This window comes from Sturnira hondurensis, unplaced genomic scaffold (genome assembly GCF_014824575.4).
Source record: "Sturnira hondurensis isolate 20B ecotype Veracruz unplaced genomic scaffold, ASM1482457v3 Scaffold0004257, whole genome shotgun sequence".
In the NCBI taxonomy this organism is placed as follows: domain Eukaryota; kingdom Metazoa; phylum Chordata; class Mammalia; order Chiroptera; family Phyllostomidae; genus Sturnira; species Sturnira hondurensis.
The window spans coordinates 2,233,111-2,260,778 of NW_028076888.1; the positions used below are offsets into that span (position 1 = coordinate 2,233,111).

A 27,668-nucleotide genomic window follows, 5' to 3' on the forward strand; every position below is an offset into this window, starting at 1 on the left:
GGGTGCCCCACCTTCCCTCCCCCGCCCTCTCCCTCCCCCTTTTCCACACATGTTCTCCCCTCCCAGCCCAACACCCACCCCCCCCCTTCTTTGCAGATAGATATCTGAGGGCCTCCTCTTGCCCTGGCATCTTCGAATCAGTGAAAGGCGGGGCCTCCTGAAGATCACGGGAGCTTTCCCTTTTCTCCTGTTACTTTTTACAACAAACTCCTAATTTGGGGATAATTGCAGATGAACAGAAACGTTGCAGAGGACGCACAGTTTCCCAAAACCCTTCCGCAGTTTCCCTCTTGGTGCACCTTTCGTAAGAAACAGCACTTGCAACAATTATCTGCATGGGAAACCCACAGTTGCACTTAGTCAGGTGCTACTTAATCTCTTTAAATGTCTGGAGAGCTCTGGCTGGTGTGCGTTGCCTGCCAGCCTGCGAACAGACAGGTCTGATTCCTGGTCAGGGCACGTGCCTGGGCTGTGGGTCTGGTCCCCAGCTGGGGGCAAGGAGAGGCGGCCATATCTCTCGCCCATTGATGTTTCTCTCCCTCTCTTTCTCCTTCCCTTCCCCTCTCTCTAAAAATAAATAAGTACAATCTTTTTTAGAAAATCCAAAAATTTCAATTAAAAAAGGTCTTGATACTGGTAATTATCTGTGTTTCACCAATGAAGGAAAGAGATTCGCAGAGCACCTTGCCTGGGCTCATAGTGAAGAGGAGAAGGCAGTGAAAAAAAGGGGTTAAGAGTGGCATTTAGGGCCAGAAGCACCAGTGGTGTGACCTTGAACCCTAGTCTCCTTGTCTCAAGGATGGATCAGAAGTAATGACCTCAAGGCTAAACATCTACCCTTCCAGGAAATGGTCGCTGTTGTCATTACCACCAGCATCATCATGACTAAGCAGCCCAGATGGCTCCCATTTCTTTGTTAAGGACCATGTTTGGCTGAATCTCTGCCACTCACTCTCTGGGCACCTTTCTAGGGGGCAGGGGGGCCCTACAGACATGCTTTGACCAGGCCCTAAGGGCTCAGGGTTAGAAATCCTAGGGTACAGTCCCACTGTGGCCACTGGCTGTGTCCTTGGGCAAGTCATAGCATCTCCCTGAGCCTCAGTTTTCTCATCTGTAAAATGGGAACGATCAGAGCCTTCCACGCAGAGGTGTTGGGAAGACACCATAGGACAAGCATGGAGTAGCCCCTGGCAGCTGCTGGTGTGGCAGTCAGGTGGTCCCCCGAGGGCCAGGCGGGTCACAGCCCGAGCCTCCTCGTCTGACCTGCCTGGTTACCTTTCCAGGCCGGCTACCTAACCCTGCTGAAACCTGCCTCCTGTCCGGAATAATCAATCATCCGACCTGTCTAGCTCCTCCCCAAACAAGCACTCAGGAAATAAAAGTCAGTTTCTATTGTCCTTCCTCACCCTAAAGGGTTGTCTCAAGTTCAAGTGGCTGGTTAGAGGCTCCACCAGAGGGAGCATCTGGGTCTTGCTAAGACGTTGTCCCACCCACCCGAGCAGAGCCCACCCCACCCTCTCCCCTCGGTCCCCCAGAGACTGTTCTGGGTGTGATGGAGGGGCAGCTGCTACCTGCCTGCTGCTTCTTAAGGCTCCCGAACACCACTTCTCCTGGCCTCGAGGGGCCGTCCATAGGTTCCCGACGAAGGAAGCATTGCAACTTTCAAAAAAGATATACAATGGAGCATGGGGGGTGGGATGGGATGGGGGTAATAGACAGAAAACGGTACTTGAAAAATAATTAAATAAAAAAAGCCAATTAAAAAAAGGTATACAATCAACGCTTGCTAAACATTTTATTTAACTCCTGCAGGAACCAGGTGGGCCTGTTATAACTGACTAGCTCAAAGGGGCAACAAAAGAATGTTCACATTTAGAGGTGAGGACTACCGAAATGAATGTGCAAATAGGGTGGAACTGCTTTTCCCACAAGGGGCCAAGGGGGCCGGCCTGCCGGGATGTACGGCTGTAAGAGCCCGAGGGGCTGGCCGGCATCTGACCCCCCGGAGGAGATGCAGTTGGACAGCAAGCAGTTTTCCACTGAAGGGCACTTTTTTTATTCCTGTGGAAGGGAGGTCGTGAGTAGGACACACTCTGCAGTCTTGAACCTGATGGTCATTCTCAAGATTGGTACGCTCAGACACTATGAATGCAAACTCCTTTCTGTATGAATCGGGGAAGTTACATCTGCAGCTGCTAAGGCGAAGGGTGAGAAGACATTAAAGATTTTTTTTCAGCTCGATTTCGGCACCTGGGACATTGTGGATGGCGGGTGTTTGGGACCTGGGCCTGTGGCCGAGGCCTGTGGTTTCCACCGGACCCAGTTCAAGCCCCACTGTGCGGGCAGCCCTGGGCGGTCACACCTGCTCTCTGATGCGCAACGTCTTTGTCTCTGAATTGTCACCTACATCATAGATTATGGTTAGTTTTTCCAGTAGCTATCCGCCTCCTGAGAAGTGTGTTCTAAGTGGATAAAACCATTTCTTTGACGCTGTTCCATGGTCACGGGGACTTTCCTATCAGCGCAGCCTTCTCCTTCTCCCTCATCCTGATCCGTCTGCTCCCCATGAAGTCCTTTGTGTCCACCGTTTGTGTTCCTGGCAGCGTGGGGAGCAGCACTCGGTTGCCCTGGGTGGGTGGGTGGGGTGGAGGGGCTGACACACACTGGGTGGAGTTCACACTTCCAACACCTGGGTGTGGCCTCAGGTAAGGGGGTCCTGAGGCGGGGTGACAAGCGGAAAACCTCAGGCACCCCAGCAACCCCATAGGGTCCTGTGTGGAATGCGTGCTCATTGAGCCCAGGTCCCCAGGTACCGACTTGCAGGTGGCTGCGTGGGAGCTCCCAGGTGGGACCCTCCCCACAGGCGGGAGTCCAGGAGGAACTGTCTCCTGACACGAGTCTCCCTTCAACAAGGGTGCGTTCCAGTTGCAACAATGCCATAGTTTTCCAGTTTGTCTTCTCCTCTCATCCTCGATGCAACCCCACACAGTAGGTATTCCCATCTTGCATGAGAAGCCCAGGACCCCATGAGAGGATGGATGTTGGTGCCCCAGGGCTCCAGGCCGAGTTCGCTAGGTCACGCTGCCCTCTAGTGGCTATGCTCGGAACCTGCCTTCAGGAAGCCCAGGTCAACCAGCAGCGTCTCACCAGGTTTGCACACTGCGTGGCCAGCCTTCCCAGGACTGTGATCAAGGGGACCGGGACCTCCTCCCAAGACGCCTGCATCGCTTTATCAGCCCCTCTCTGTCTCCGAGCATCACATCTCTATGTAGGTATTTAATTGTGGCAAAATATATAGTACAATGTGCCATCGTAACCATTTTCAAGCGGCATTAAGTAGATTCACATTATTGTGCAACCATCTCCCCATTCATCTCCACTTTTATTTTAACCCTGCGAACCGAAACTCTGTACTCATCGAACTGCCCCTCCCCCAGCCCGCCTTTCTGGAGTGCTCTCCACACTGAGCGATCTCCTGTCTGTCTCTGTGAATTTGGCTGTGCTAAGTGCAATCACACAGCCTTACTTCACACTGCAAAGATCTCCCTCGAATTGTTTCCCTGTGAAGTGATTTATAAACGGGCAGCCTGGAGAACAATGGCATCCCCGAGAAGTTCATCCAGGTAACACCCCTCACAACATAACCCACTAGAAACAGGCTGAGCCGTGAGGGATCTCGGCACAGGACTATTTGAATATGGGAGAAACCGAGCCAGCCGCCCCTCACAGCAGGGGCAGGTGGGTTCCAGTCTCCCAGCTCACTGCAGTCATATCCTGAGCATGGCCCCTCTGGGCCAGCAGCCCAGTCCTTCGAGACACGGCTCCTCCCCTACCAAGCTCAGGCGTAGAGCCACACCACATTTTCTTTTAAAGCTTCTCAATCACAGACCGGCCCCTACTTCCTGACAGCAAACCCCGCTCCCTTCAATCCTCCCCTAAGTCCTCAGCACCTGCCCAGTTCTGAGTCCTTCCTAGCACTCGCCATGAGGGGCAGCAAGCACAACCCCCCTTGTTTCCTGGGGGCAGGTCCCTGGCGTTGCCTGATTGAGGGGCTTCAACCATTGCGGAATGCCAATAGGAGTGATGGCTAAGAATTGCCAGCCAGCACCGGAAGGGGCAGGGAACTCCATGAACCAGTCAGAAACCTGCCAACCTCACATTGCTATCCACCTCAGCAACCCTATGTGATGGACACTAAAGTTGTTCCCATTTTACAGGTGAGAACATCACATTTTGGAGGCTTAATAACTAGTCCACACTATGGAGTGGTAGCTCCAGGTCTGAGACCCAAGTTGCCTGCCTGTCAAGCCCATTGCTTTCCTGCCAAACGCCCTCCTCTCTGGAGCTGCGCCCTCTGAGCGAGCCCTGGCATCAGGGTGTCAGTGTGGTCCTCTTCGTGTGCACCATGCGCACCCTGTGGGTGAGGGTCGACTCTGCTAAGATTTGGTGGCCTCAGATGGCTCCCCTGTACAGGTGGCCTGTGTCCAGGAAGGAGTGGCATGCTGAGTTGGCTGGTTTGAGTCGCCATTGCTGGGCTTGAGTTCCCCAACCTGCTGAGCAGAACCCCACTTTACGGAGAAGGAGGTGCACTTTCTGAATGCCCACAGCACTGTGAGCAGACGCCCAGGGCACGCTTTTCCAGGGCTACGATCCAAGGCTCATGTCTAGCTCGGCGAGACCTTAGATGGAACACAGACGGACTTCTAATGGTTACGTGTTTATTCCCACGTGGAATAGGAAACATGTAACTGGCACACCAACCTGTGACTGCACGGCTATTTTGTTCAGCACAAGACTAGAGCTGGGAGTAAATACAGTATGTTGATTTAAAGGAAATGCTAAGGCAGTGGGAAGATATGAGGTCCTTGGTTACGACTGCTGGGCGTGGGCTGTGAATGTCTGGGGTTTGGGGCCAGCTGCTCTGACGCACCTAAGGGGCTCTAAGAGAAGCTCTTCAGTACCTGGAGCCGGCACACCACGCCCACGGGAGCCTGCGGTATGTCAGGACCTCCCCAGGGAGGAAAGTGCACCTTACTTTGTTCGTGCCCTACAAAATGCTGTAGAAGTTGCCAAGCAACAAAAGTGATTTTCCTGAAAAGAGAAGAATCTTCTTGGTGCACCCTTAAAGAGGCAGCGGTCGCAGGGCAGCCTGGGCAGGAGGGCCTGAGTGGGCCTTGGGGAGACAACCAGGAGGCTGAAGGGACACCCCCTGGCACTGTCTTGAAGGAGTGTATGTATGGGGGGGAGGGGTGTGCACACCCCAGTTAAGGCCGCAGGAAGGACCCTCAGAGTACCTGCACCCAGTTCCCTGCATACAACAGGCACTTAATAAGTGTCAGCTGACTGGCACACAGGGGGCTGCTGATGCCCTTGGGTGTCAGCATATCTGGCCCTTCCTCCTGCCCCTGCTCTTCAGGCTCACAGCTGGGCCGGGGTCCATGGCCCTACCGCCCCAGGTCACATTCTTGTACATTTATGAACAAATGGGAGACATTTCCTACTAAGGTACACTCTCCTCGCAAAAAAGATCCAAAGAATGTTTCTCATCATTTAAACCTTAATATTTTAAAAAAGCACTTTTTTAAGGAACTTTGGAGTTTAACTCAAATAGCTAAGTTCTGGAACTCAGAGCTGATCTCAGCACCCTAACGGGACAGCTAAAGTGTCATTGCTAGGGACACAGGGTGTCACCTCACCCCTGGAAACGGGGGGGGGGGGGGGGGGGGAGTCAAGGCCAGTGTGCAAGAGGGACCGGAGCCTCAATCACGGCACCCCCATGAGATACTCATGGTATGGGGACTTCTGGTGCCCAGGGGATGGGAGGGGGAGGAGGAGGAAGAGGAGGAGGGGAGAGTTGGAGGGGCGCTGTCTGCCAGCCGCTGCTGCTGAGCTGGGAGGAGGAGGCTGGGGCTGGTCCCTGCGGCGGCTCAGAAGGAAGGTGCGCAAGAGCAGTCAGGAAGGGAAGCCGAGTCAGAAACGGCCCTCCACCAGGGCCCGCAGCGCTCTTAGCAGCACCCCGCAGCGCTCCGCTTCACGTGACACGGCTTACAGAAGAGACGGTCGTTCAGTGGGTAGCAGCCTTGGTCCGTGGGCTCCACAGACAGGAGGATCCTGCAGTCCTGTGGGGACAAAGGACATGTGGATGGACCCCAGGCTTGGGTGTGGCCTGGAGCTGGCCCCAGGCGGAGCTCGCCCAGTGTCTGCTGATGAAACTAACTGAATGAACAAACTCCCTCTGGGCTGAGAAGGTGGCTCTCATTCCTGTTCCCCCAGCACACCTGGGGCAGGTTCCCACTGGGGAAGACAAAGCACACGGTAGGCAGTGTGTGATGAGTGGGCAGAGTCAGCAGAGGGGAGACGCCCCCCGAGGAATCACGAAAAAAGGCAGAAGAGCCTTCACAGCCACCCAGCAGTCCCTGTAGGACGTGACCTATGCAAGGCAGTGACCCCATTTCCTGCTCAATGCCACCCAGACCAGGGCCTGGGGCACCGAGGGCACTCGGCAAACATCTGCTGAGTGAGCAACAGAAACCAGCCCAGGCTTCATCTCAGATGCGGAAACGGAGGCCCAGGGAGGCTCAGGGCTTGCCCCGGGTCTCCAGGCTCAGGGTCCAGGGCTCTTTTCATTGCTCCACTTTCTGCACAGCTTCGACACTGCCACGAACTTTAAAATTCCAAATTCTCAAATCACCAAAGGACTTGAGAGGGAGAGATTTGGAGGCCAACCTGCTAAGTTCACCATTCTGCCGCAAGGCTGTCCCTCACCTGGGCTTTGCCAGGGCACACACTGGGGAGTAATAATGGGGACAATTAACGCCCAGGGACGCGGTTCAGGACACGGCTGGCATCCTCTGGAAGCTGCATTAATCAGTTCAGAGGGGCTGGTCCCTTTGGAGACAACTTGGGGCTCAGGGGTGCCATTCTGATGCCAAGGCCAGCAGAGGGCGCCCTCGTGTGTCTCTTTTCTGCAACTGCATCTCGAGTCTCAAGGACTATTTAAATTCCAGGCTCTGAGATCATCACTTGCCAAATGTAAAGTCCCCAAAGTGCACATGTAACCGCTTCTAAATTAGAGTCAAGAAAGGAAACATCTTAACTATGACAGAGTCACACAATCTGGGAAGGAGCTGTAGGGTGGAGCTGTTTGTCCACCAGCGCAGACCAACAGGGCTGGGGTCACTTTTCTCATCCTCAGTTTCCGCATCTTAAATGGAGACAGTAACTCCCATCTCGCAAGATCATCACAGGGTCAAGTAAGGCGATGTGCATGAAAGCATTTTCTAAGTTAAAAACCACGGCCCAGGGATGAAAGTACTGCTACCCCTCCAGCAACGGTAATAAATGACAGGGACCACAAGGGACAGGAACGACCAGAGTGTGGCTGGACGGCGCCGTGAAACCCCTTTCCTGCCCTTCCCCAGGAAACAGCGCCCCAGTCCATTCCAGGCTGAGGCAGTCTGGGTCTCGCCACCTGAACTGTGACTGCGGGTCGAAACTCTGGCTTTCTGCTGCAGCCCGGGAAGGCTCACTGTGGCCCTGGCCCAGCTGACCAAGGACAAGCAGGGAGGGGCTCTTGGCTCGCTAACCAGGCTCCGGGAAATGCTTATCGCCACTGGACCTTATGAAGGCTGTGGTGGCTATAAGCGCACTCGATTTCCGTCACCGTTCCTTCCGGATGCGCTATCAGTCGGACTCTGGACTCTGACAACAAAGGCAACATAACTCAGAAGCAATCTGTCACCTTCTGGACCGAGCTCCCTTGTCACACTTATAAGAAAACAGCCCCTTGGTGCCACAGGTCTGTTCAAAGAAATGTTTAGACTTACTCACTGGCTAAGAGGTTTGCTCTGGGGGTCCCCACTTAGGTGACACCCACAAAAGTTGCCACCTTTGTCGCCGTCACCAGAGAAGACAGAAACATCAGTGACATGAAGCTGACAGTGGAAGAGGCAGGGGAGGACTCCCAGAGTGTCCCCAATAAGACTGACTATATAATTTACAGGATCTGGGACAAAATGAAAACGCAGAACCCCTTGTTCAAAAATTAAGGTTTCCGGACCCTCCTGTAGTTCCTGAGTGTGATGACTGGGTGTTCACGCTGTTGTGCGACATGCCTCCTACAAGCATTGTTACGACATTGGCACATTACCTGTCTGACATAAAAAAATGAAGATTTTCACGATGGTGACAGGAGCGCTATTAAGCTTCGGCATTCGGGGACCCGTGAGGCTCCCCGACATCTCCTGCTGGGACTACTGCACCAGTTTCCCACCTCGGTCTCACCGTCCCTGCGGCCTGGGGCATGCCGGCCCGTTCCTTCCCTCTGACCCCAGCCTCCCACACTCAACACTCCAGACGCACCAAGGAACCTCCACTTCCTCTGATCCTTCAGGCTTGCTCATGGCAAAGTGGGTTTTCACAGACCCTGGCCCCTTTCTGGATTCCTTTCTTCTCTCTGAATATCTGGCAAACTCCTACTCATCCTGCAAGACCCAAGATAAGCATCACTTCCTCTACAACCTCTCTGGTTACACTCCATCACAGCCTTGTTAGTCCCAAAGCTGATTTATACACGCTCTTCCCCAGCACCGGGAAAGACGTCTGCAGTGCGGGCCTGCCCAGCATCTCTGCCTTCCCTCCTATGGTGGTTTCAACTCCCTGGCCCCAGGAGTTGTTCATCACAGCCCCTGGCCAGTGATTGGTCTAGAATGGGCACGTAACCCACGCTGGGCCAATCAGAAGCCTTCTTGGGACTGAAGCGGCTCTCTGGCTATCATTTCCAAGTTAAACAGATGTAAGCCTGGCCCAAAGGTGGCCCTGCACTGTATACCTCTCCTCACAGAGGATGCTAGCCCACGGGAAGAGAAAATGAAGCAAACACACACACAAAAAGGCAGAACTGAGAAATGAGAGAGTGCCATAACAGTATTACTTGATACTTGATACAATCAGTGACATCTCTATGAGCCTTCCCACAACCCCCTCCCTTTCTTGCAGAAAGTAGGTTGAGTTCAGTTTCTATCATTAATTCAAAAGAGTTCCGATGAATAGACTCTACTCGTGTGACTGAACACGACCTGCAGCATGTCATTAAATCACTGCTCCACTCACCTCGCACCTGTAGCAATTTTCGTGGAAGTTTCTTCCCATGCACTCGATTTTGAAGGCATCTTTGCCGTCTCGGGGAATGATGGGATTCTCACAGATGCTGCACACAGGGGCGAATTTCCTAAAGGGAAGAGAACGCACTTCGGAGGCGTTCACGCCGACAACCACAGAAATTAGCTGTCAGTACGGCGCCTGGCGCTAATTCACCTCCCAGAGCTATTTCAGACCTGTGGCTACGAGACTGCACCTGGAGCTACAACCGCAAATGCCTATTTCTTCCCGGCAGGGGCGGATGGAGAGACCGGAGTAATTAGACCCGGCTTCCCAGGGTATAATTAGCTGGAGGCAAGGAAATGATGCGAATGTCAGAATTTGAGAAAGCGAAGACATCTCCTGTGAGTTCAGAGGGGCTGGGGCCCGTTTCATTTGTCTTGTATTCTAGGTCATTGCTTTTTCTTCTTCCTTTCTTTCCAGCGGGCACATCTGTCTCACCCTCTGGGATATGCCTGTCGCTACTGCTGCTTACGGCACTGTGGTCTAGGGGTTGAGAAAAAGGCCCAAGAATTCAGGCCGACGGGGCGGGGCAGGGCGGGGTGGGGGGGGGCGCGGCCAGGCGTTACATCCNGGGGGGGGGGGGGGGGGGGGGGGGGGCGCGGCGAGTCGTGACTTCCATCCTTACCAGCTGGGAGGAGACTTTGGGTACTTATCCGCTGCATGCCTCAGTTTCCACATTTGGTAAAATGGAACCCTTAGCAGTGCCTGCCTGATAGAGGTGATGTGTGCATGCCTGAAGGCCTGATTCAATTAAGTTCTCTGTTCTTAATCTACTACTACATGAGTTTTGAGGATGAAATGGCCTAACCCGAGTGCCTGGCACAGTGTAGATGCTCAAAACGTTAAATGCAAGCAGGTACATGGTCAGATGGGGGTGTGTGCAGAACAGGCAGACCCAGTTTCTGCAGGAAAGCTATGGACACAGCCCTGGGGTCTCGGGCTCAGTTCTCCCCCAGCCCCCCCAGGACTAGGGCTCAGCTCCTCTGTTCTGCCCAGTCCCGCCCCACCCAGTGCCCAGACCCCTCTCGTACCTATAGAAGTCGTCTAGGCAGTACACCTCGTTCTGGCTGTCCAGGGCGAAGCTCTCATCCCCGATGCACCGGGCGCAGGTCACACACGTGAAGCAGGTTGGGTGGAAGGCCCTGCCCAGGGCCCTGATGATGTGTTCTCGGACCACCTCGCCACACTTGCCACACTTCTCCAGGGTGTCCTGGGACAAAGGGCCATTGCCTCAGAGCCATCCACACGTGTGCCCACTCCAAGCCACAAAGGGCTTCCGACCAGCTCAGAAGGGGCCCAGAAGGCCAGGGGTGCAGGTGAGGAGCCCAGATGCACGCAGGTGGCCTATCACTACCACCCCCAAACCCGCACTACTACTTCAGTGGGTTGAGCTTGGCCCCGTGTGCTTGGCCCCCAGTGAGGAATCCTGCCACAAAGCCATGAAAGCAAGTTTTGTTACTAGGAAACGCCCAGGCCACACCCACGAGGGCCCACAGGAGAGATTTCTTCTCAATCTCCAGAGTCAGGAAAAGGAATTCCTGGAGAAGCTGATGGGCTTCTTCTCTTATAGACAATAAACCCTGAAACCCTTTCCTTTTTCCATTTGCCCACTGGGAAGCTCAGAGTCCAATTCCATGCTCCCCTTTTAGGAATTGTAAGGGTCTCTTATTTATACATTTTGGGGTACTATCAACTCTCCCTTTGAGGTTCACCTTACTCTGTACTTTGATTTTCCTCTGTTCTAGTTTATTTTACATCCCATAATATTATGTGCATTTTTTAAGTTGTTTTATGTGATAAGGACACTTAACACGAGGTCTACGCTCCCAACAAATTTTTACACGCCCAATATTATTGTTGACTCTAGGTACATGTACAACCATATAATCTCATCAACTACCTCAGGAATGAGGATGGATGAGAGTTAGCACTATGGTAGGCTGACAGGCCTCCCCCTAAGCAGCCCATTTCTCCTACCCATCTCTCCCCCTTTCCTATGCTGTTAATTTTAACCCCATTTCATCCGACAGGTATATTTCAGGGGGAGGGGGTACATTGCCCCTTCCCTCCTCCTGGGGCACCCCTTCCCTCCTCAGCTCACAGCCCCAGTCCCCCCTGGATGCTTCCAGCTCTAAGCTCCCTCCCCCTCGCCGCTGTACCCCCTTAGTGCCTCGCCCCTACCTGGCTCTAAGCTGAGGAAGATGGGTAAGGCCATCTGCCTCTCTACACTGATGAGGTCAGAAAGGTGGGCAGCCTTGCTCCTCTCTCCTCTCGCAGTGCCTCCTGCCTGGGCTCATGTCGTTCTGACTCTGAAGCCAGTCCCAACTTTCAGTCCTAATTCCCAGTCCTCCAACTGGGAATCTTCAAACTTCCCCATGTACCAGAATCACTTGAGAGACTTGCTGAAATGTAGATTGCCAGGGGCCACCCATCCAAGAGGACAAGGTGAGGCCTACATCCGAGGGTGGTCTGCATACCACACAGAAACGCGTCACCACGTGCCGCCACACACCATCGGAGAGCCAGAAATTTCAGTACCTTGGCACCCAGGCTGCATGCGGTACCCAGCGGTGCCACAGACTCCCCCTTCAGAACCTCGTGGCTCTAGGGGAGAATGCAAGACCACGGGCAGGCCCAGAGCTCCCTGCGTCGAGGGGGGGAGTGGGGGAGGAGAACCCCAGCTCCAGAACCCCTCCTCTGGAGCCTGACCCTGTGTGAAAGGTGAGTGACAGCCCCAAAGGCACCCAGGACCTAACGCCTGGCTCCTGACTTTGCAGATGTGCTTGACCTTGAGATGGGGAGATTATCCTGGATGAGCCAGGTGGGCCCTGAATGCCATCATGAGGGTCCCCCTAAGAGGGAGGCAGAGGGAGGGAGATCAAACAGGGAAAGGAACTTGACAGCCAAGCACGATGCGACCCTGCTAACTTGGAAATGGAACCGAGGAGCCAAGGCAGGCACGGAACACAGAGTTAGAAGCTGGGAAGGGCAAGGAACGATCCTCCCCCGGAGTTTGGGGGCGTGGGGTGGAATGCAACGCTGTGATTGGACAGATTTTGGACTTCTGACTCTGGAACTGTAAGAGGGTCAGTGTGTGCTGTCTGGCGCCACCAAGTGTGTGGCAAAGGTTATAGCTGTCACAGGAAAGCCATCCACCTTGGCTGGGCTCCTCCCCCGTCTCTGAGCCTCCGCCTCCTCCTCTGTGAAATGGGCCAGTACTGCCTGCCTCCCAGGGCTGTTTTGGGAATGAAATGATACAACATCTCCCATGTACCCAGCACCCGGGAAGCTGCTGCAGGGGGTTACCTGGTAGCAGGGCTCGCAGAGGGGCCTCCCATCCTTCTGGTAGAAGCTCTGCCCGGCCAGCTGGCGGCGGCAGGTGCGGCACGTGAAGCACTGGGCGTGGTACTGCCTCCTCATGGCTTCCACGGCCAGCTCTCGGGGGGACACAGTCTTGTGGCAGAAGGCACAGACGTCTGGGGTAGAAGAGACACAGGCCATGATCTGCCCAACCTGGGAGGACTGTCCCCGGTCACCACCCACAACATACCCAGGGTGCCAGGTCTCTGCCTCGACCCCCTGGGGCTCGTGAGTGCGACCTCGCCTCCTGGGAGTCAGTAGGAGCGGTAAGGAGCAAAGCAAATGGCCTTTGAAGAGACACAGTGTGGGGACAACTGGGTTGCCATCTGCAAAATATCAAAGTGGGGGGAGGCCTCCCTCGTGATATCCTACACCCCAGTCATTTCCAGTGTGTGAGAGATGTGGAAAATGAAAGCCTGAGAACACTAAGAGCAACCAGAGGAGAATTATTTTATGACCTTGGAGCAGCGAAGGCCTTTTGGCAAATAAGCGCCCACTACTGTTCATTACAGGAATAACATGTGGTGCCAGAGGGGCTGGGGGAAAATGGCCACACAGGCGCTGCTGGCAGGAGGGCGGATGGGGCTGATCCACGAAGGGCAATCCGGCAAAAAACACCGCAGTTACAAATACACCCACCCTTGGGCCACACTACTTCCTCTTCTAGCAATTTATCTCACAAGCTTGCACCAGGAACAACGACCACGTGCAAGGCAGTTCACCTCAGCCTTAATTTTTGTCACAGCCAGGAGCCCCCTAAGCACCTGTTCACAGGCGACTGGCAAATGCACACGGTAGGGCCCCGCAAAGGAATACGATGCAGCTGTGAAAAAGAGGAAGCACCCACCCATTTTGCCTACAAATAGCAAACTCCGTGCTGTTCTGCACGTCTTTGTGCATCTTAGAGCTCATTCCACACAAGGACATGTGGTGGGTGCTTGGCCCCGAGGACTTTCCAGAACCACCCTCCCCAGCCCTGGGCCCATCCATACCTGTGGACGCCTCTCTCTCTGGGAAGCCGACAGGCTCATCTGGGGGCGGCGGCAGCTCCTCCTCCATGGGTCCCAGACAACTAGGCTGAAGCTGGAACGGAGGCCCCTCTGCCAGGGGCTGTGGGGACACGAGAGAAGTCATCCAGTGGGGACCCCACCCCTCATCTGGTGGCACAAGGCACATCTAGCCCCATGGTACAGAGGAGGAAACTGAGGCCCAGAGAAGCGAGTGACCCAGCCAAGGTACTCAGCAGGAAGGCTACAGTGGCGGCCGGAGCCCAGGTCTCCCAGCTCCTGGTCTGGGTTCCTTCGACCAGTCAAAGCAACTTCCTTCTACCTGTAAGGAAGCTTCAGGACCCAGGATTTTCCTTGGCCTGGAGTTCCTCCCATTTCTACAGTGGCCTCTGTTATTAAGGGCAGAGGATTAAAAATGGTCCACAGTACCTGTGGTGGCGGCGGCGGGGGCGGGGGCAGATGGAGCTGCTCTAAGTCGGAAATGAGGGATGCCCCCATTGGGGCAGGGACCGCGTCGTCGTCATCCTCGTTGCTGGGCGGAGGCAGGTATGCCGGCGGGGGCGGGGGAGGTGGGAGGAGGTCCAGGTCGGGGAGCACGTCCTCGCCATCCAGGGCGGGGGGAGGAAGAGGACCCCCTACAAGTACAAGGACGTGCTCTTCAGGTGGTGCTGAAGCCACTGCAGTGTGGGAACCGCCACCAGCAACATCATGGACGCGGGGAATGACCCTCAGCAGGTTGATGCGGAACTGCCCCCGAGGCTCTGGCCGCCGCCCCCTGCACCTACACCTGCCCTCAGCGGATGTCGGGGGTCTTCTGACTCACCTCGTGCAGCAGTGAGCTGTGGGCACCGGCTCTGAAATGCTCTCACCAAAACGAGCCCCAAGACATAAACCCAAAGCAAACACGATCTAAGCAAGTCCCTACCTAGACTTCATGTCCTTTCAGAATACAACTGGAAGACAGAGGGGCAAGTGGGATGAGACCACAAGGAAGGCAAGAGTCACATCAGCACATTTCTGTGACAAGTCAGTGGCAGGGGAATTAAGAGACTTGTAGAAAAATGACCCCATGATGTTTATATTCATCCAGTCATACAAAGTTGCCACCAGCCACAGGTGGCTATTGAGCACACGCAAAGTCCACGCTGAGCCCTGGCTGGTGTGGCTCAGGGGATTGAGAGCCAGCCTACGAACCAAAGCATGGCTGGTTCGATCCCCAGTCAGGGCGCCTGCCTAGGTTCACAGGCCGGCTCACGCCTGCGGGCCAGGTCCCCAGTAGGGGGTATGCAAGAGGCAACCACAAGTTGATGTTTCTCTCCCTCTCCTCCCCTCCCCCTAAAAGTAAGTAAATACCGCTTTTTAAATAATGATCACATGCCAAAATGATCATTTTTATATACTGGGTCACATGGCATATTATGAAAAGTAGTACCACTTAATTCTTTTTACTTTTTTCAGTGTGGATCCTAGACAACTTTAAATTACACATGGGGCTTGATTTGTGACTCACAACACGATTTTATTGGACAGTGCTGGAACAGACCTTATTCAAAGGATGAGTCATCTCATTTAACCCTCATTTTGCAGATGAGGAAAAGCGAAAAATTCCACTGGATGACGTGGCTCAGAGGAAAGACAAGACATAACGTAGCCCATTCATTCCACTACAATCCAACAGTTACAGGGCATTTTTATGGCAATTCAGGGCAAATGAATCACGGGTAGTGTATTAGACAATCATAAGGTATTCTTGCTGATTTTGTTTCCCACTGTGGTTATGTAAAAAAATAAAATAAAAATAAAAAAGAGCCCTGGCTAGTGTAGCTGAGTGGATTGAGTGCAGGCCTGTGAACCAAAGGGTTGCTGGTTCAATTCCCAGTCAGGGCACATGCCCGGGGTTGAGGGTTCAGTGCCTGGTTGGGGACCATACAAGAGGCAACCAATCAATGTTTTTCTCCCTTTCTTTCTTTCTCCCTCTCTCCCTTCCCCTCTCTCCGAAAATAAATAAATAAATAAAACCCTTCAAATACTTACAAGGAAAGGAAAGGAGGGGGAGGAAAGAAAGGAAGAGGCAGACAGATGTAACACATGTGCCCAAAACTTATTGTTGAAAGTAGATACGGAGTACACAGGGTTCCTTGTACTGTTCTCTCTACTCCTGGGTATGTTTGAAAGCCCCCCCCCCGCCCACTCACACTCACACAAACACCCAACAGCAAACACGCAGGACAGGAGTGACACCCTTTCTTTCTGCCAGTCCTTGGGCACAGCCTTTCCCGGGTTCCTGGCAGGCAGGAAGCAGGTGGGCTGGCCAATCACCACGCTCCTGCCTCAGCCCCAGGGCCCCCTGTCCAGCTACACTGACGTCCAGGTAACCCCCACCCACTGTGCTCCCCTGGAGAAGGGACTGGGGGTCAGGAGAGAAGCCCTGTGTAGTGTGGGGCTGTGTAGACGGCTGTGACAATCCTGTTACTGCCACTAGAGGGTGAGCCCTGCTGACAGTGCCCTCGGAGAAAGGATGCAGAGTCCTCTACCAACCTGCTGTCCCCAGTACACTGGGTAGGCCAGGTCCACCTGAGGACAGGCTGCCCTGTGCCCTGCCCAAGGCCCTGCCCCTGAAGACCTGGGCTCTGGTCCCATTCCTGGCTCCTTCACTGGGGCACCTCTCTGGGTTTCGGGTTTCTGGTCCATTCCATGCAGATAATGAACCCCCCTCCTTTGTCCCAAGGGCTGAGGGGACTGTACAGACTGGAAATTTGTTCTAATGCAGAGGGCCTGGCCCCACCCCAGAGCTGCTGATTCAGCAGGTGTGGGGTAAGTTCCCAGAACTTCCATCTTCTCAAAACTTCCCTGTGCTGCTGATTCAAAGGCCACACAGAGAACGACTTCTACTCCTCAAGTCTCACCTACCTAATGTCTTAGGACTAAACAATAGCTCCCCAAGCGTGGCCCCCAGACCAGAGCGGCAACACTACCTGGAAACCCGTAAGAAAGAAATGCCAAGTCTTGGGCCCCACCACAGACCTGCTGAGTCAGAAACTCCAGGGTGGGGCCCAGCCAGCTGCGTCTGAACAAGCCCCCAGGGGTGCGGATGCCACTGCAGTGTGAGAACCTCGCTGCAGAGGAGCGGCCGTGAGTCAGGAACCAGAGCGGGAGACGCAGCAGGTACCGAGGCCTCTCCCAGGGCCTGCCTTCGGTTCTGGACCATAGGCTGTGACGGGCGGGCGGGTGCCAGTCAGGGCAGGGATTCCAGACAGGACTGGAGGCCGCAGGGCAGGTGTGCAGAAGGGGCCCAAGCAGAGGGAGGACGACTCTGTTCAGGTGGCCGAGAGCCAGAGAAGGGCGAGCAGACCTCTAGGCAGATGCGCAGAGAAAAGCTGACTTCCGAATGAGACAGGCGGGGCAGTGTGCGGGTCAAGTGCGGAGTGGGGGAGGGGCGCGGGAAAGGCGGGGACTTCCTCCAGGATGAAGGGCTAGAGGACTGTGGGTGGATTCCTGAGGGGACAGGCTCCAGAAGAGGCATCAGATGACAGCCTGCTGTAGAGGCGGCTTTCAGCAGCTGGCGGGGACCCAGGGACGCTTTTGTGTTCTGTAGTCAGACCAGACTCGTGCCCAAGGGGCTCGCTGAGAAGGCACCTCGCTCCGGCAAGGCTGAACCCCATGTAAACCCAGCTTGGGGGCAAAATGGCCGACCACTCACTGTTCAGAAGCCGCCCCTTCCCGAGGAAGGTCTGGTTTTGTTGCCACACTACTCCCGGGATCATCTGCCTGTAATTCCGATAAACCGCGAAAACACCCAGGAAATTTGGGCACCTAAATGGCATTTCTTGAGCTCCCTCTCCTACCCAAAGGGACCTCTTTTTTCCCCACTGGATGACACGTCCTGATGTGTGACCTCGGTCCTGGTTCTTCTATGTGGAGAAGCAGCTGGACAAGGCTGTGTCCTCAGGGTATGTGGTCAGGATGGAGATCGACACAGGAGGTTACATCATAATGAAGACGCATGTCCCACGAATACCCACATACTCCCCTGTGTGTACACATGCAGCCCCTTCTTTCTGCCCCTCCATCATGGGCATTTCCTATTGGTCTCTAGGTGGTTTCCATGGTGATGGCTACACAGGGCTGCCCTAAGCTAGCAGGATGACTGACTGGACATCTGGGGGATTCCTGGGACTCGGCTGCCATCCGGGGCTGGCCTCTCGCCCTCGGTGCCCCTGGGCTCCTTGTTCCAGCTGGTGCCCCGATGGACAGTGAGCCATCCCCCTGCCTCAGGTCCCTGACCACCATCTTTCATCACTGCTACCCAATCCAACAGCTGAGACTTTCCATGGAAGTTGCAGGGAGAGAGGATTGGAAGGCTCTTGTCAACAAGGCAGCAGGACCAGCTCAGACCAGGCATGAGGTAATAGAACAGTTACTGGGCTGCCAACCAAAGGGTTGCTGGTTCGAGTCCCAGTTGGGGCACGTGCCTGGGTTGCAGGCCAGGTCCCCACTAGGGGGTGCATGAGAGGCAACCACACACTGGTATTTCCCCCTTTCTCTAAAAATAAATAAATAAAATCTTTTAAAAAATAACAGTCACAGGTGAAGCCTCCATTCTGCGATGGATGCGTCACACACGACCACATTTCCATCTTCCAGAGGCGGAGACTGAGGGAGGAAGTTTATCTAAGATCACACAGCCAGGGAACAGCAGAGCCCAGAGGAAACAAAGCCTCCTCTAGTGTCCTTCAGACTGGTCAAATTCATTCCAGCCCAGGGCCTCGGTGGTCCCTGTTCCCACTGTCCTTCAAGCTCTGTCCTGTCATTCAGGTCTTAGCTGAATGTCCCCTTCTTGCAGAAGCCATTCTGACCTCTTTCCTGTGTTTTATTCCTCTACAACACACCTCTGTCTTCCTGAATTATAGTTTATATTTTTATTATCTGCTTTCCTCACTAAGATTTATGCAGGCTGAAAACTTTTGTCTCTTCATTCACGTCCCCAGTGTCTGGCCCAAAGTAACTACAACAGATAATGTATTTAACGCGTCCCTCGAGACAGGTGCTGGGCTAACGTCCGTGCTAACTCATCCGACCCCCAGAACAGCCCTCTGACGAAGGTTGCCTGTTATCAGAGTAGGGAACTGCAGCTGACGTCACACAGCCGAGAAGTGTGGGAGCCAGGGTTCAAACCCAGGCACACAGTAGGTGTTTGAGGAATGAGTGAAGGATGAATGAATGATCTCAGAGCCTGCCCCACCACCGGCCTCAGTGCTGCCCCTACCCGGTCTCCCACCCAGTCCCCAGTCTCTTACCTCCATTGGAGAGCTGAGTGGGGGCAGCTGGCACTGTGGCCGCAGCCCTGCCAGAGGGTGTCCAGGGACCGGGCCTCTCCGCCAAGCCAGCTCCAGGTGCCTTTGTTGGGGCAGGAGACTCCCAGAGGCGGCCAGGCCGGGCCGCGCAAGCTGCCCGTCTCACTTCCTCAACCACAGCCGCATCTCGAGGTGGGGGGGCCAAGGTGATAAAGACAGAGGAGGCGACCCGCTTCTCAGGCTTTGAGGCCATCGCCGAGGCTCCTGGTGGGGTTGGGGGCAGAGTGGCACTTGGGCCCAAGGCACAGGGTGTGTCCCACCAAGGCTCCAGTCCCTCCCCTGGGGCACGGAGCCTTCCTCCTCCTAACAAGGCAGGGGCAACTGCCCCACTGAGCCAGTGACACCCAGCCCTGCTGACGAAGGGGCTGGTGATGTCCTTCCGGTGAAGGCGAGTATTTACCAGGTGACTTGGCTACAGGGTGGGACCCAGAGTCCTGCCTGCTCCTCCCCCGAACCTGCGCACCTGGGGGACCAAAGGGCAACCCTGCCCTGCTCACCCCACGGGTGATTCATCTAGGGACTGTGATGAATCTCTACCAAGTACTGTGAGGAAGGGGCAGCTCCTGTAGCCCGCCCCCCACCCCCCCACCCGCAGGGTCACACCCCAGGTCACCTCCCTCACCTGGGACCCGGATTCCCCTGAGACAGCTTAAGTCCCTGAGGTTGGGACAGCTCCTCCACGGGAGAGCATCGGGACTGGCCTCCAGGGGGCAGAGGGGATGGAAAAATCAAAGCTACCGTGTCCCAAGACCCACTCCGTGCCTTAAGCACTTTCTGCCCATCAACTCATAAATCCCAACACCGCTGGGGGAGAGACATGATTGCTGCCCCCATCTTACAGATGAGGAAACTGAGGCAAAGAGGTGACGAAGTCACATGCGGCAGCACACCAGGGATTGGACCCCAGAGCCCATCTCTTGGCTGCTGGGCTCTGCTGCCTCTCGGCCCAGTCCACCAGCCAGCACCTCTTCTCCACAGTCAGCCTCCAGAGCCGGTCAATCCTTGTTTCCACTGCTGGGATCACTCACTCTGCCCCATTTCCCAAACTGCAGCCCAAACCCTCAATGGGCTCCAGTCCCGCCTTCCGCCCTACCCCTGGAGCGGTCTTTTTAGAGGGTAAGGCTATTGTTCCTCTATTCATTCTTTTTTTCTTTTTTTAAAATATTTTATTTATTTATCTTTAGAGGGGAAGGGAAAGAGAGAGGAAGGAAACATCAATGTATGGTTGCTTCTTGTGCATCTCCTGCAGGGAACTGGCCCCTGCCAGGAACTGGCCTGCAACACAAGCATATGCCCTGACTGGGAATCGAACCGCGATCGTCTGGTTCGCAGGCCCGCGCTCTATTGTTCCTCTATTCAAAAGTCTCCCCTGGCTCCCTACTACCTGGAAAGCCAAGTCCCAAAATGCCCTCGCCCACTCCCCCTTCCTCCACCGTCTTTCTCCCTAACCTGTCCGGGAGTGTTTCCCGCCACCTGTTTTTCCTGCCTCAACCTGCCACAAGGTGAACCTCAGTTTTTCCTGAGAGGCCCAGCTCAAACTTTACCTCCTCCATGAAGTCCCCCCCCCCCCCCANCCCCCCCCCCCGTTTCCTGACCCTTTCCCTGAGACTGTTGTCTGCTTCCAGGGCAATGACAGGCTGTCTCACTGTCGCCATGTCTGCCCCGCCCCTGCCCCCACCAGAAGTGGCCATGTGCCATCAGCTGTGCCTGGGACTTCAGTGCACCCGGGTCCAGCTCCCAGCATAGGCATCAAGGCATGGGTCTGGGAGCAGGGCAGCAGCCCAGCAGCCCAGCAGCCCAGCGAGGGAGAGCCCAGTTTTCATCTCTCAGGGGTTCCTGTGGACAGTGGCCTTGGGGCCTGAGGCGGGCCATGGGGAAGGGTGCGTCAACCACACTCAGCTCAGGAGCCAGCGCGGGGCACCCAGGGGGGAAAGTGTGCCCTTTTCTCTCTCTGCACCCCGTGCCCCAGTCACGGGGACATGGCCCCAAAGTCCAGCCCGCAGGTCCGTGGGGAGGAGAGAAAATAGGGACCCAGAGAGCGAACCTGGAGAAGCAGGTGGGCAGGGGGTGAGAGTCCTGATAGATCCCCATGGTGGACTTGGAGCCCAAGTGACCACCCCAAGGCCTCCCTCCACATGAAGTCCCAACCAGCCACCGTGGGCAATCTTGGTGACTGACGGAGAATAATAACAACAAAAACAATATCAATGCTGACAAATTCCTCTTAAGTTCCCCTTATGTGTGGTTAAAATGTATCACTCAGGCCAATAAAAGAAACGCCAATTCCAGCCCTGGCTGGTGTAGCTCAGTGGATTGAGTGCGGGCCTGCGAACCAAAGGGTTGCCAGTTCAATTCCCAGTCAGGGCGCATGCCTGGGTTGCAGGCCAGGTCCCCAGTAGGAGCCACGTGAGAGGCAACCACACACTGATGTTTCTCTAACTCTCTCCCTCCCTTCCCCTCTGTCTAAAAATAAATAAAATCTTTTAAAAAATACCGATTCCAAAACAGTATTTGAAGAAAGTGTCAGAAGCTCTCTAAGCACATCCTTTTCGTTCCTTGTTGTGTAAGTGATGTTTGGAAGCACATATGCCCATATTGGCCGTCGCAGCCTCTGGTTATACTGTGCTACAAACTTCATTATCTATTTCTGTAAACAACGTTCAGAGCCTCTGAGATTTCAATACAAGAAACCAGGCGCCCAGGTAGCTCAGTGGATTGAGCGCAGGCCTGTGAACCACAGGATCGCGGTTCGATTCCCAGTCAGGGCACATGCCTGGGTTGCAGGCCAGTTCCCAGGAGGGGACACACCAGAGGCAACCATACATTGATATTTCTCTCCCTCTTCTTCCTTTCCCCTCTAAAAAGAAATAAATAAAATCTTAAAAAAAAAAAAAGAAACCACCCGGGCGCTGCTGATGACGCGACTGCCGTGTACCAGGCACCGTGCCCAGGGCCTTCCGGTCCTCAAAACTCACCTAACCCTCACAGCCCATTCTGCCCCCAGGTCACAGGTCACAGGTGGGCCAGTGAGGCCCCAAGAGGCTAAGTGCCTTTCCCAGGCCACCTGTGGCAGACTCGGGATTCTAACTAAGCACCATCACCATCCGAGGTGAGTCTAGGTGTCTCTGGACCCGAGACTCACTTTTTCCTCCCTGGGTCGCAGGCACGCCCCCATATTCTCAGACTTGTTCTCACCCCAGAATGGCCCAATCTGGGCTGATTATCTTGTGGTCAGTGCATCCTGGGCCGTCCCTAGAGACTGCTGGGGATGCCATCTCTGCCCTCCTCCCCCCCACTCTACCCCTGACCCCCACTCCACCCCAGCTCACCCCTTCAGGAAGTTGGATCTGCTGGTTTCTCGGAAAACATCCAAGGCAAATGTCCCAGTGCTGAGGCCAGATGTTCACAGCTGGGCACCCCCCCCCCCACTTCCTGCGGTTTCTGCTGGGACTTCAGGCCCCAGGGGAAGGGGCCCAGCTGGGGACTTGCAAAGCCTGGTCAGTCAGGTCAGCCAGGCCCCAGAGGGAAAGGGAGGCTGTGCCCCTCTGGTCCCTCCTGTCATCCTGGAGCAGGGTTCATGTGCAAAAGCTCCCTGTGGGCAGCATTTCAGGCAGTGGTGCCCGAGGGCCCCTCCACCCCCATCCTTCCTCCCCCCCCCCCCCAGGAGGATCTGAGATCCAGTCGGGTAAGCAGAGAAAGTGGGAACAAAGGGAAGGAAAGTCATTTCCTGTCGAGAGGAAGGAAGGAGGCCGAGATCCAGCAACTACCCACCCAGCCTGGCTTTAGGCTGCAGCCCAGGGCAGGGCCTCCAGGGTCTCCGGGCAGTGCCCCCTGCGTGCCCCCTCCCTGCCCCCGTGTCCTGTTCCTCACCCCTTCCAAAAACTCTAGAACCGCCTCTGAGCTTTGTTCTTTGACACTCTGGTCAAGCAGCCTCTGCTCCGTTCAGAATTAAATTTCGCTAGAGGTGGGGCGGGGGGTGATTGCACCCCTCACCCCCTGCAGGGGCCCTTGCAGCCTCAGACAGGGCTTCCCCTCCCTCTCACCCAAGAAAGGGGAGGAAGCGCATCCAGCTGGGTTCGCACGGGCCCCACCTCTTTCCTGCTGAGTGACCCGGAGCAGGTCACTGAACCTCTGGGCCTCAGTTGGTTTGTTTTTTTTTTTTTTAAATAAAGTGAGAATACTGAGGTCTGTCCTAAAGGGTGGCTGGCTTAGGGGACAAGAGGAAAGAGGGTGCAGAAGACCTTGGTGCTTAGGGCCAAGAGAGGGCCAGCTGGTTCTTCAGCCCCGGAGTGGGAGCAGGAGCCCCTGGGGGCTGGGCTCCTGGGGGGACAGGGGGGACTAGGACTTCGCTTCCTTCATTATGGGGGAAGAAATCTATGCGCTGCCCAGCCTTTTCCCGGGATCCTCGGGGGACCCATGCCAAGACGCACACACCTTGGGGCTGGTCCGGCCTCACCCCTTCCCAGCCCCCGACGGGGACTACGGCCCTGAGAGGGACTGTCCTGAAGCTCTTCCCCTCCCCTCGCCAGAGCCCCGCTGGATAAAGGGGCCCGGAGGTCTCCGGAGGTCCGGAAACTCGGCGCACCCCCGCAAGCAGCCAAGCAGGGCGCTGGCCGGGTCACCGTGGGGCGCTGCCGGGGACTTTAATTCGATCCATGTGCGGGACGCTGTCCTCTTTGTGCGGGAGCTTCCGCCCTGCCTCCCCTGCCCCAGGCGCCCCGCACGGGGCAGGGACACTAGCCCTCCCCCGACTCCCGGACTGTAACCGAGTTGCTGGGACGGATAGACAGCGCCCCGGGGTCTCGCAGGCACCTCCCCCCGCCCCGGGTGCCGCAGGACCCCTACAGGAGCGCGGGGGCTGGGGTCCCGGCTGGGGGCGGGGTGGCCTCCGGCCCTGGACTGCCGGTTTGTCACCTGTGTGTACCCGGGACAAGGACGGAAGGACGGAAGAACAGGACCCCCACCCCACCCCCCGCCCATCTTACCTGGGCCTCCCGCGTTCGGGCCGGTCCGGTCGGACGCCCGAGCGAGCAGAGCCAGGAGCAGCGCGCGCCTCCCGCCCCGCCGCCCTCCCCGCCCCCTGGCTCCCTCCGCCCCGCGCCCCGGCCGCCTTACCATAAAAGGTGAGGCTTGGGGGAGGGGGCCGAGACTCCCGTTGGGCGGAAGCAGCCCCCCACCTGCCCCCCCCACCTGGCTGGCCGCGCCCTGCGCCGCCCCCTCCCCCTCCCTTTGTTTCCTCGACCCCTCCTCCCACCCCCCGTCTCAGACCTGGAGGGAGGGAGGCCTCCCCCTCTGCCCGCACCCCCATGGCCTTTGTGCACCCTGAGTGGTCCTTACCCTCCCCCACCCATAGATCACTTGGGCTGGTGGTCCTACCTGCCCTGTTTGGTGGAGGGGGTGCTTACACCTCAGGCTGGCCTGGCATTCCCCAGAGTCAGGTGGGTCTGGGTTCCACGGCCCGTCACTAACCCCAGGGACCCCGGCAGTCACTCCATCTTCCAGAGCCTCAGTTTCTTTGTCTACAAAACCCGGGAGTGGCTGCCTTGCCGTCGGGGTCTGCCTGAGGATAGAAGATGCTGCCGGCAGCCGAGAGAACGCAAGGAGTGGTCCATGTAGGCTGGGCTCGGGGCTTTTTCCAGGGTGCCCCAGTGAAGCAGGTCACCGGGATTTGCTGTCTTGGGCTGTCACTACCTGTCTGGTCTCAAGCCCTCGGCAGCTGGGTCCCAGGGTCCTGGGAGACAGGGCCCAGTGGCCATTGCATCACCTGTTGAGGACCCCCGCTCACCTCCTGCGCACCCTCCCCCAAGCTGGAGTGGCTAGAGAATAGAATTGGGAGGTGAAGCCGAGCCCCGGCCCCAGGGCAGGAGATGGAGCCGGGATGGGCCGCCCGAGTCCCAGGAGGCCTCCGGAGCATTGCTGGGAAAGGCAATCTGGGTCTGATTCAGAGGCAAACAGATTGTTCTTTTGATTAAAGCCACAGTGGCTGAGGCCAGTGGAGCACTGGACCCAGCGCCATCTGGGGGTGGGGTGGGGCGGGGGGCAGGCCCTGCCTGTGGGCCCAACGCTGCAGTCACCCTGGCCACGGCGGCTCTTGGGCGGCTCTTGAGGGGCTCACACTCATGGGCTTGTAAGGGGGGTGCCTGGAACCCTGTCCCAGGCTCCTCCACCCCTCCTGCCATGGCCCTAAATCCCTCACCCACTTTTGGTCATACTTGTTTCATTTGATCGTCGTGGCTTAAACTGAGGGTCCCTGGGTAGTAGCCAGGACCTAAGGGTCACACAGTCGGGACCTCTGCACGCCACATACTGCCCTGAGTTGTGTTTCAGCGCCTGAGCCAAGGTGGAACAACCCCTCGGGCTCCCTTCCCAGGAGACCAGACAGAGAAACGCAGGAAAAGACCTCAGAACTGACCTCAAGACCTGAAGGAGTGATTTATCACTCTCGCCTCACCTCCCAACAGTTCCCAGCATGACCCCGTGCCCCCAACCCACCGTGTCTTGTGATTCTGCCCTGTGTAACCTGTAATCTACGTGCCACTGGCGAGCTGCGTTTTTAAAGCATAAGCTTCCATCTCTGTATTGACCAGTTCAGTGTGAGCTATTTGTCTTTTCTCCGGCTCATGTATTTCTTTGGGTCAGTGCGGGCGGGGGGGGGGGGGGGGGGCTCAAGGAAGCAGCCACTCCACGGTAGCAGCGGCAACCTACAGGGTTCCTATCAGCGGGCACCTGGCCTACAGGCTTCCTTTCCATCTGATCCCCAGGAGGGCCCTGTGGGGCGGAGCTGGTTACTCTTGTTTCACAGATGAGGAAACTGAGGCCCAGACCTGGATTCAAACCCAGGCCAGTAGCCCCTCGGTGCAGTGCTCCGTGCCCCAGGGGCTGTGAGACTGACTGCCCACCACCCTTCGGATTTGGAGGCTGAGGCTTGGAGAGCCCAGGGAGAACCGCACTCACAGCTGCCTGAGCCCCGGCCGGGCTCAGTTCTGGCTGGGCAGCAACGCCTCCCACTTGGGCGCAAGATTCCCCTACACCTCCTCCAGGGGTAAGGAGACAGGAAAGACTGGAGGAGGAAGGTATGACCCAGGGGTTTTCAGACACTTTTGCTGTAGAAATCCCTTTCCAATCCCTTTTGTGTGACCCAAAAGCTTATTTGAAACAGAAAAATGCAGCCCCAGCCGGGATGCTCAGCTGTTTGGAGCATCATTCCATGCACCAAAAGGTTGTAGGTTCAATCCCCAGTCAGGGCGCATACTGGAGGCAACCAGTCGATATTTTCTCTCTCATATCAATGTTTCTCTCTCTCTAACTAATAAACATACCCTCAGGTGAGCATTAAAACAAACAAATAGAAAAATGTAGCTGCTCTCCCTCACCTCCAAGATATTCCCCAGGCCACCTCACTGCACCCCAAGGTGGGACAGTAGGTACCAAAGGGCTGATCTAGGGCCTTGTTCAAGGTCACAAAGACTCCGTCTGGGACCCAGGCACCCTCACATCTGCTCTGGGCTAAGACTGGCTCGGGACGGGGGAATGTCAATGGGGAGAGTGAGGGCCTGCCACCCAGCACCCCTGGCCACCTGTCTCACCTCCGCCGCTGCTCCCAGGTGGGGGGGAGCGTCCTGGCCAAGGGTCTCCCGCGCCACTACGGGTGTCAGTGTCACCTCAGCAGGTGCCAAGCTTCCTGCAATGGAAACCCAGGAAGTGCGCTGAATGAGAACACACGCCCTTTGTCCACCAGCTCAGAGGCCCTGCTCCCCTCCTCCCTCCCTCCCAGCCTCAGACCAGCTTTCTGCCAAGTGACTGAGTGAGGGCTCCACCTTCTAATAGGGTTCAGGCAACTGAGACCCGGGTGGGAGAGATGTCTGGAGGTGAGATCAGACCCCTGGGGACATTTACTGCTGCCCAGACAGACTGTTGGGGAGCTGTCACCTGCTGCCAACAGTAGGAGGAGGGCTTTGATCCAATCAACATTGATTGGACACCTACTGTGTGCTAGGCAAAAGCCAAGGACCTCACAGAAGTCAGGTTAGACACAGTCCTCGTCCCCATGGAGCTTCTAGGAAGGTGGAGGCAATTGACACATATTACAAATTCATATATGAGGGGGGACTCCAAAAACACTAGAATTACCTTCTGGAGGGCAGGCCCCGATAGTACAGGCTTTCCCTGCTAGGTTAGTGTTCTAGGAACCCATCCGTATCTGTACCAGCTGGTGTTGTTGTGAGAGGCTGTGTTTGGCTTCAGTGAATTTTTTGTAAAGACTCTTTCAACTCCTTTGCCCATTTCATGTGGGTGATTTACAAGCACGTCTGCCCACACCATGCTGAGTATTCAGCAGGTTTTGACCAAAACGGCATCACCCCATGCTCTACCCTCCCTATTCACCTAATCTTGTCCCCAGTGACTTTTTTTTTGTTTTCCTGATGAAAAAGTCCTCAAAGGGAAACCGCTTTGCCAATGTAGAAGAGGTGAAACAAAAAAATGGCAGAAACACTAAAAGGCATCAAAATCAACAAGTTTAAAAACAGTTTTGAGCAGGGGAAAAAAACGTTTCAATAGGCGTATCGCATCAAATGCAGAATACTCTAAAGGTGACTGAAGTTTAAACATGTGAGAACAAATACACAAATTTTTTATACATAAATTTCCTTTTGGGGGCGTCCCCCCTTGTAAGTCACATTATGTCATCTCTTCTGCAAACCCTCCGTTGGCTGCCCATCATGGGGACGAAAACCCTCACCCCCTCCTCCATGGCCCTGAGTGACATGGCCCCTGCCCACCTCTG

The 27,668-nt window shown here is 55.7% G+C and overlaps 1 protein-coding gene and 1 non-coding gene across 5 annotated transcripts; one reads left to right on the forward strand and one right to left on the reverse strand.

Moving 5' to 3' along the window:
* Positions 1–4,698: 4,698 nt before the first annotated feature.
* On the reverse strand, positions 4,699–24,739 carry FBLIM1 (filamin binding LIM protein 1). Of its 4 annotated transcripts, none has more exons than XM_037045148.1 (8): positions 24,260–24,739; positions 18,827–19,087; positions 13,959–14,164; positions 13,515–13,632; positions 12,469–12,638; positions 10,194–10,372; positions 9,112–9,229; positions 4,699–6,119 (listed from the first exon to the last, which is right to left on the reverse strand). In XM_037045148.1, exons 2-8 carry the CDS (start codon positions 19,074–19,076, stop codon positions 6,006–6,008), a joined length of 1,155 nt encoding a protein of 384 aa, XP_036901043.1. In that variant the 5' UTR covers positions 19,077–19,087; positions 24,260–24,739; the 3' UTR covers positions 4,699–6,005. The 4 variants fall into 4 exon arrangements, with proteins under 4 accessions (XP_036901043.1, XP_036901042.1, XP_036901041.1 ...); XM_037045147.1 differs by having other exon boundaries at positions 18,827–19,096; positions 24,260–24,738; XM_037045146.1 differs by lacking the exon at positions 24,260–24,739 and adding an exon at positions 23,869–23,946 and having other exon boundaries at positions 18,827–19,096.
* Positions 8,058–8,159, forward strand: LOC118986398 (small nucleolar RNA U13). Its single transcript, XR_005066367.1, has one exon. It is a non-coding gene; the product is annotated as a small nucleolar RNA U13 (small nucleolar RNA).
* Positions 24,740–27,668: the final 2,929 nt, after the last annotated feature.

Coding starts and splice junctions, on each gene's coding strand:
- FBLIM1 (XM_037045148.1), bottom strand. CDS start 19,076: ATGGCCTCAAAGCCTGAGAAGCGGGTCGCCTCCTCTGTCTTTATCACC. Junction 10,373..12,468: donor TCTGCGAGCCCTGCTACCAG/GTAACCCCCTGC, acceptor CCTTTGTCCCAG/GACACCCTGGAGAAGTGTGG. Junction 9,230..10,193: donor TGCCTAGACGACTTCTATAG/GTACGAGAGGGG, acceptor TCTTCCCTTTAG/GAAATTCGCCCCTGTGTGCA.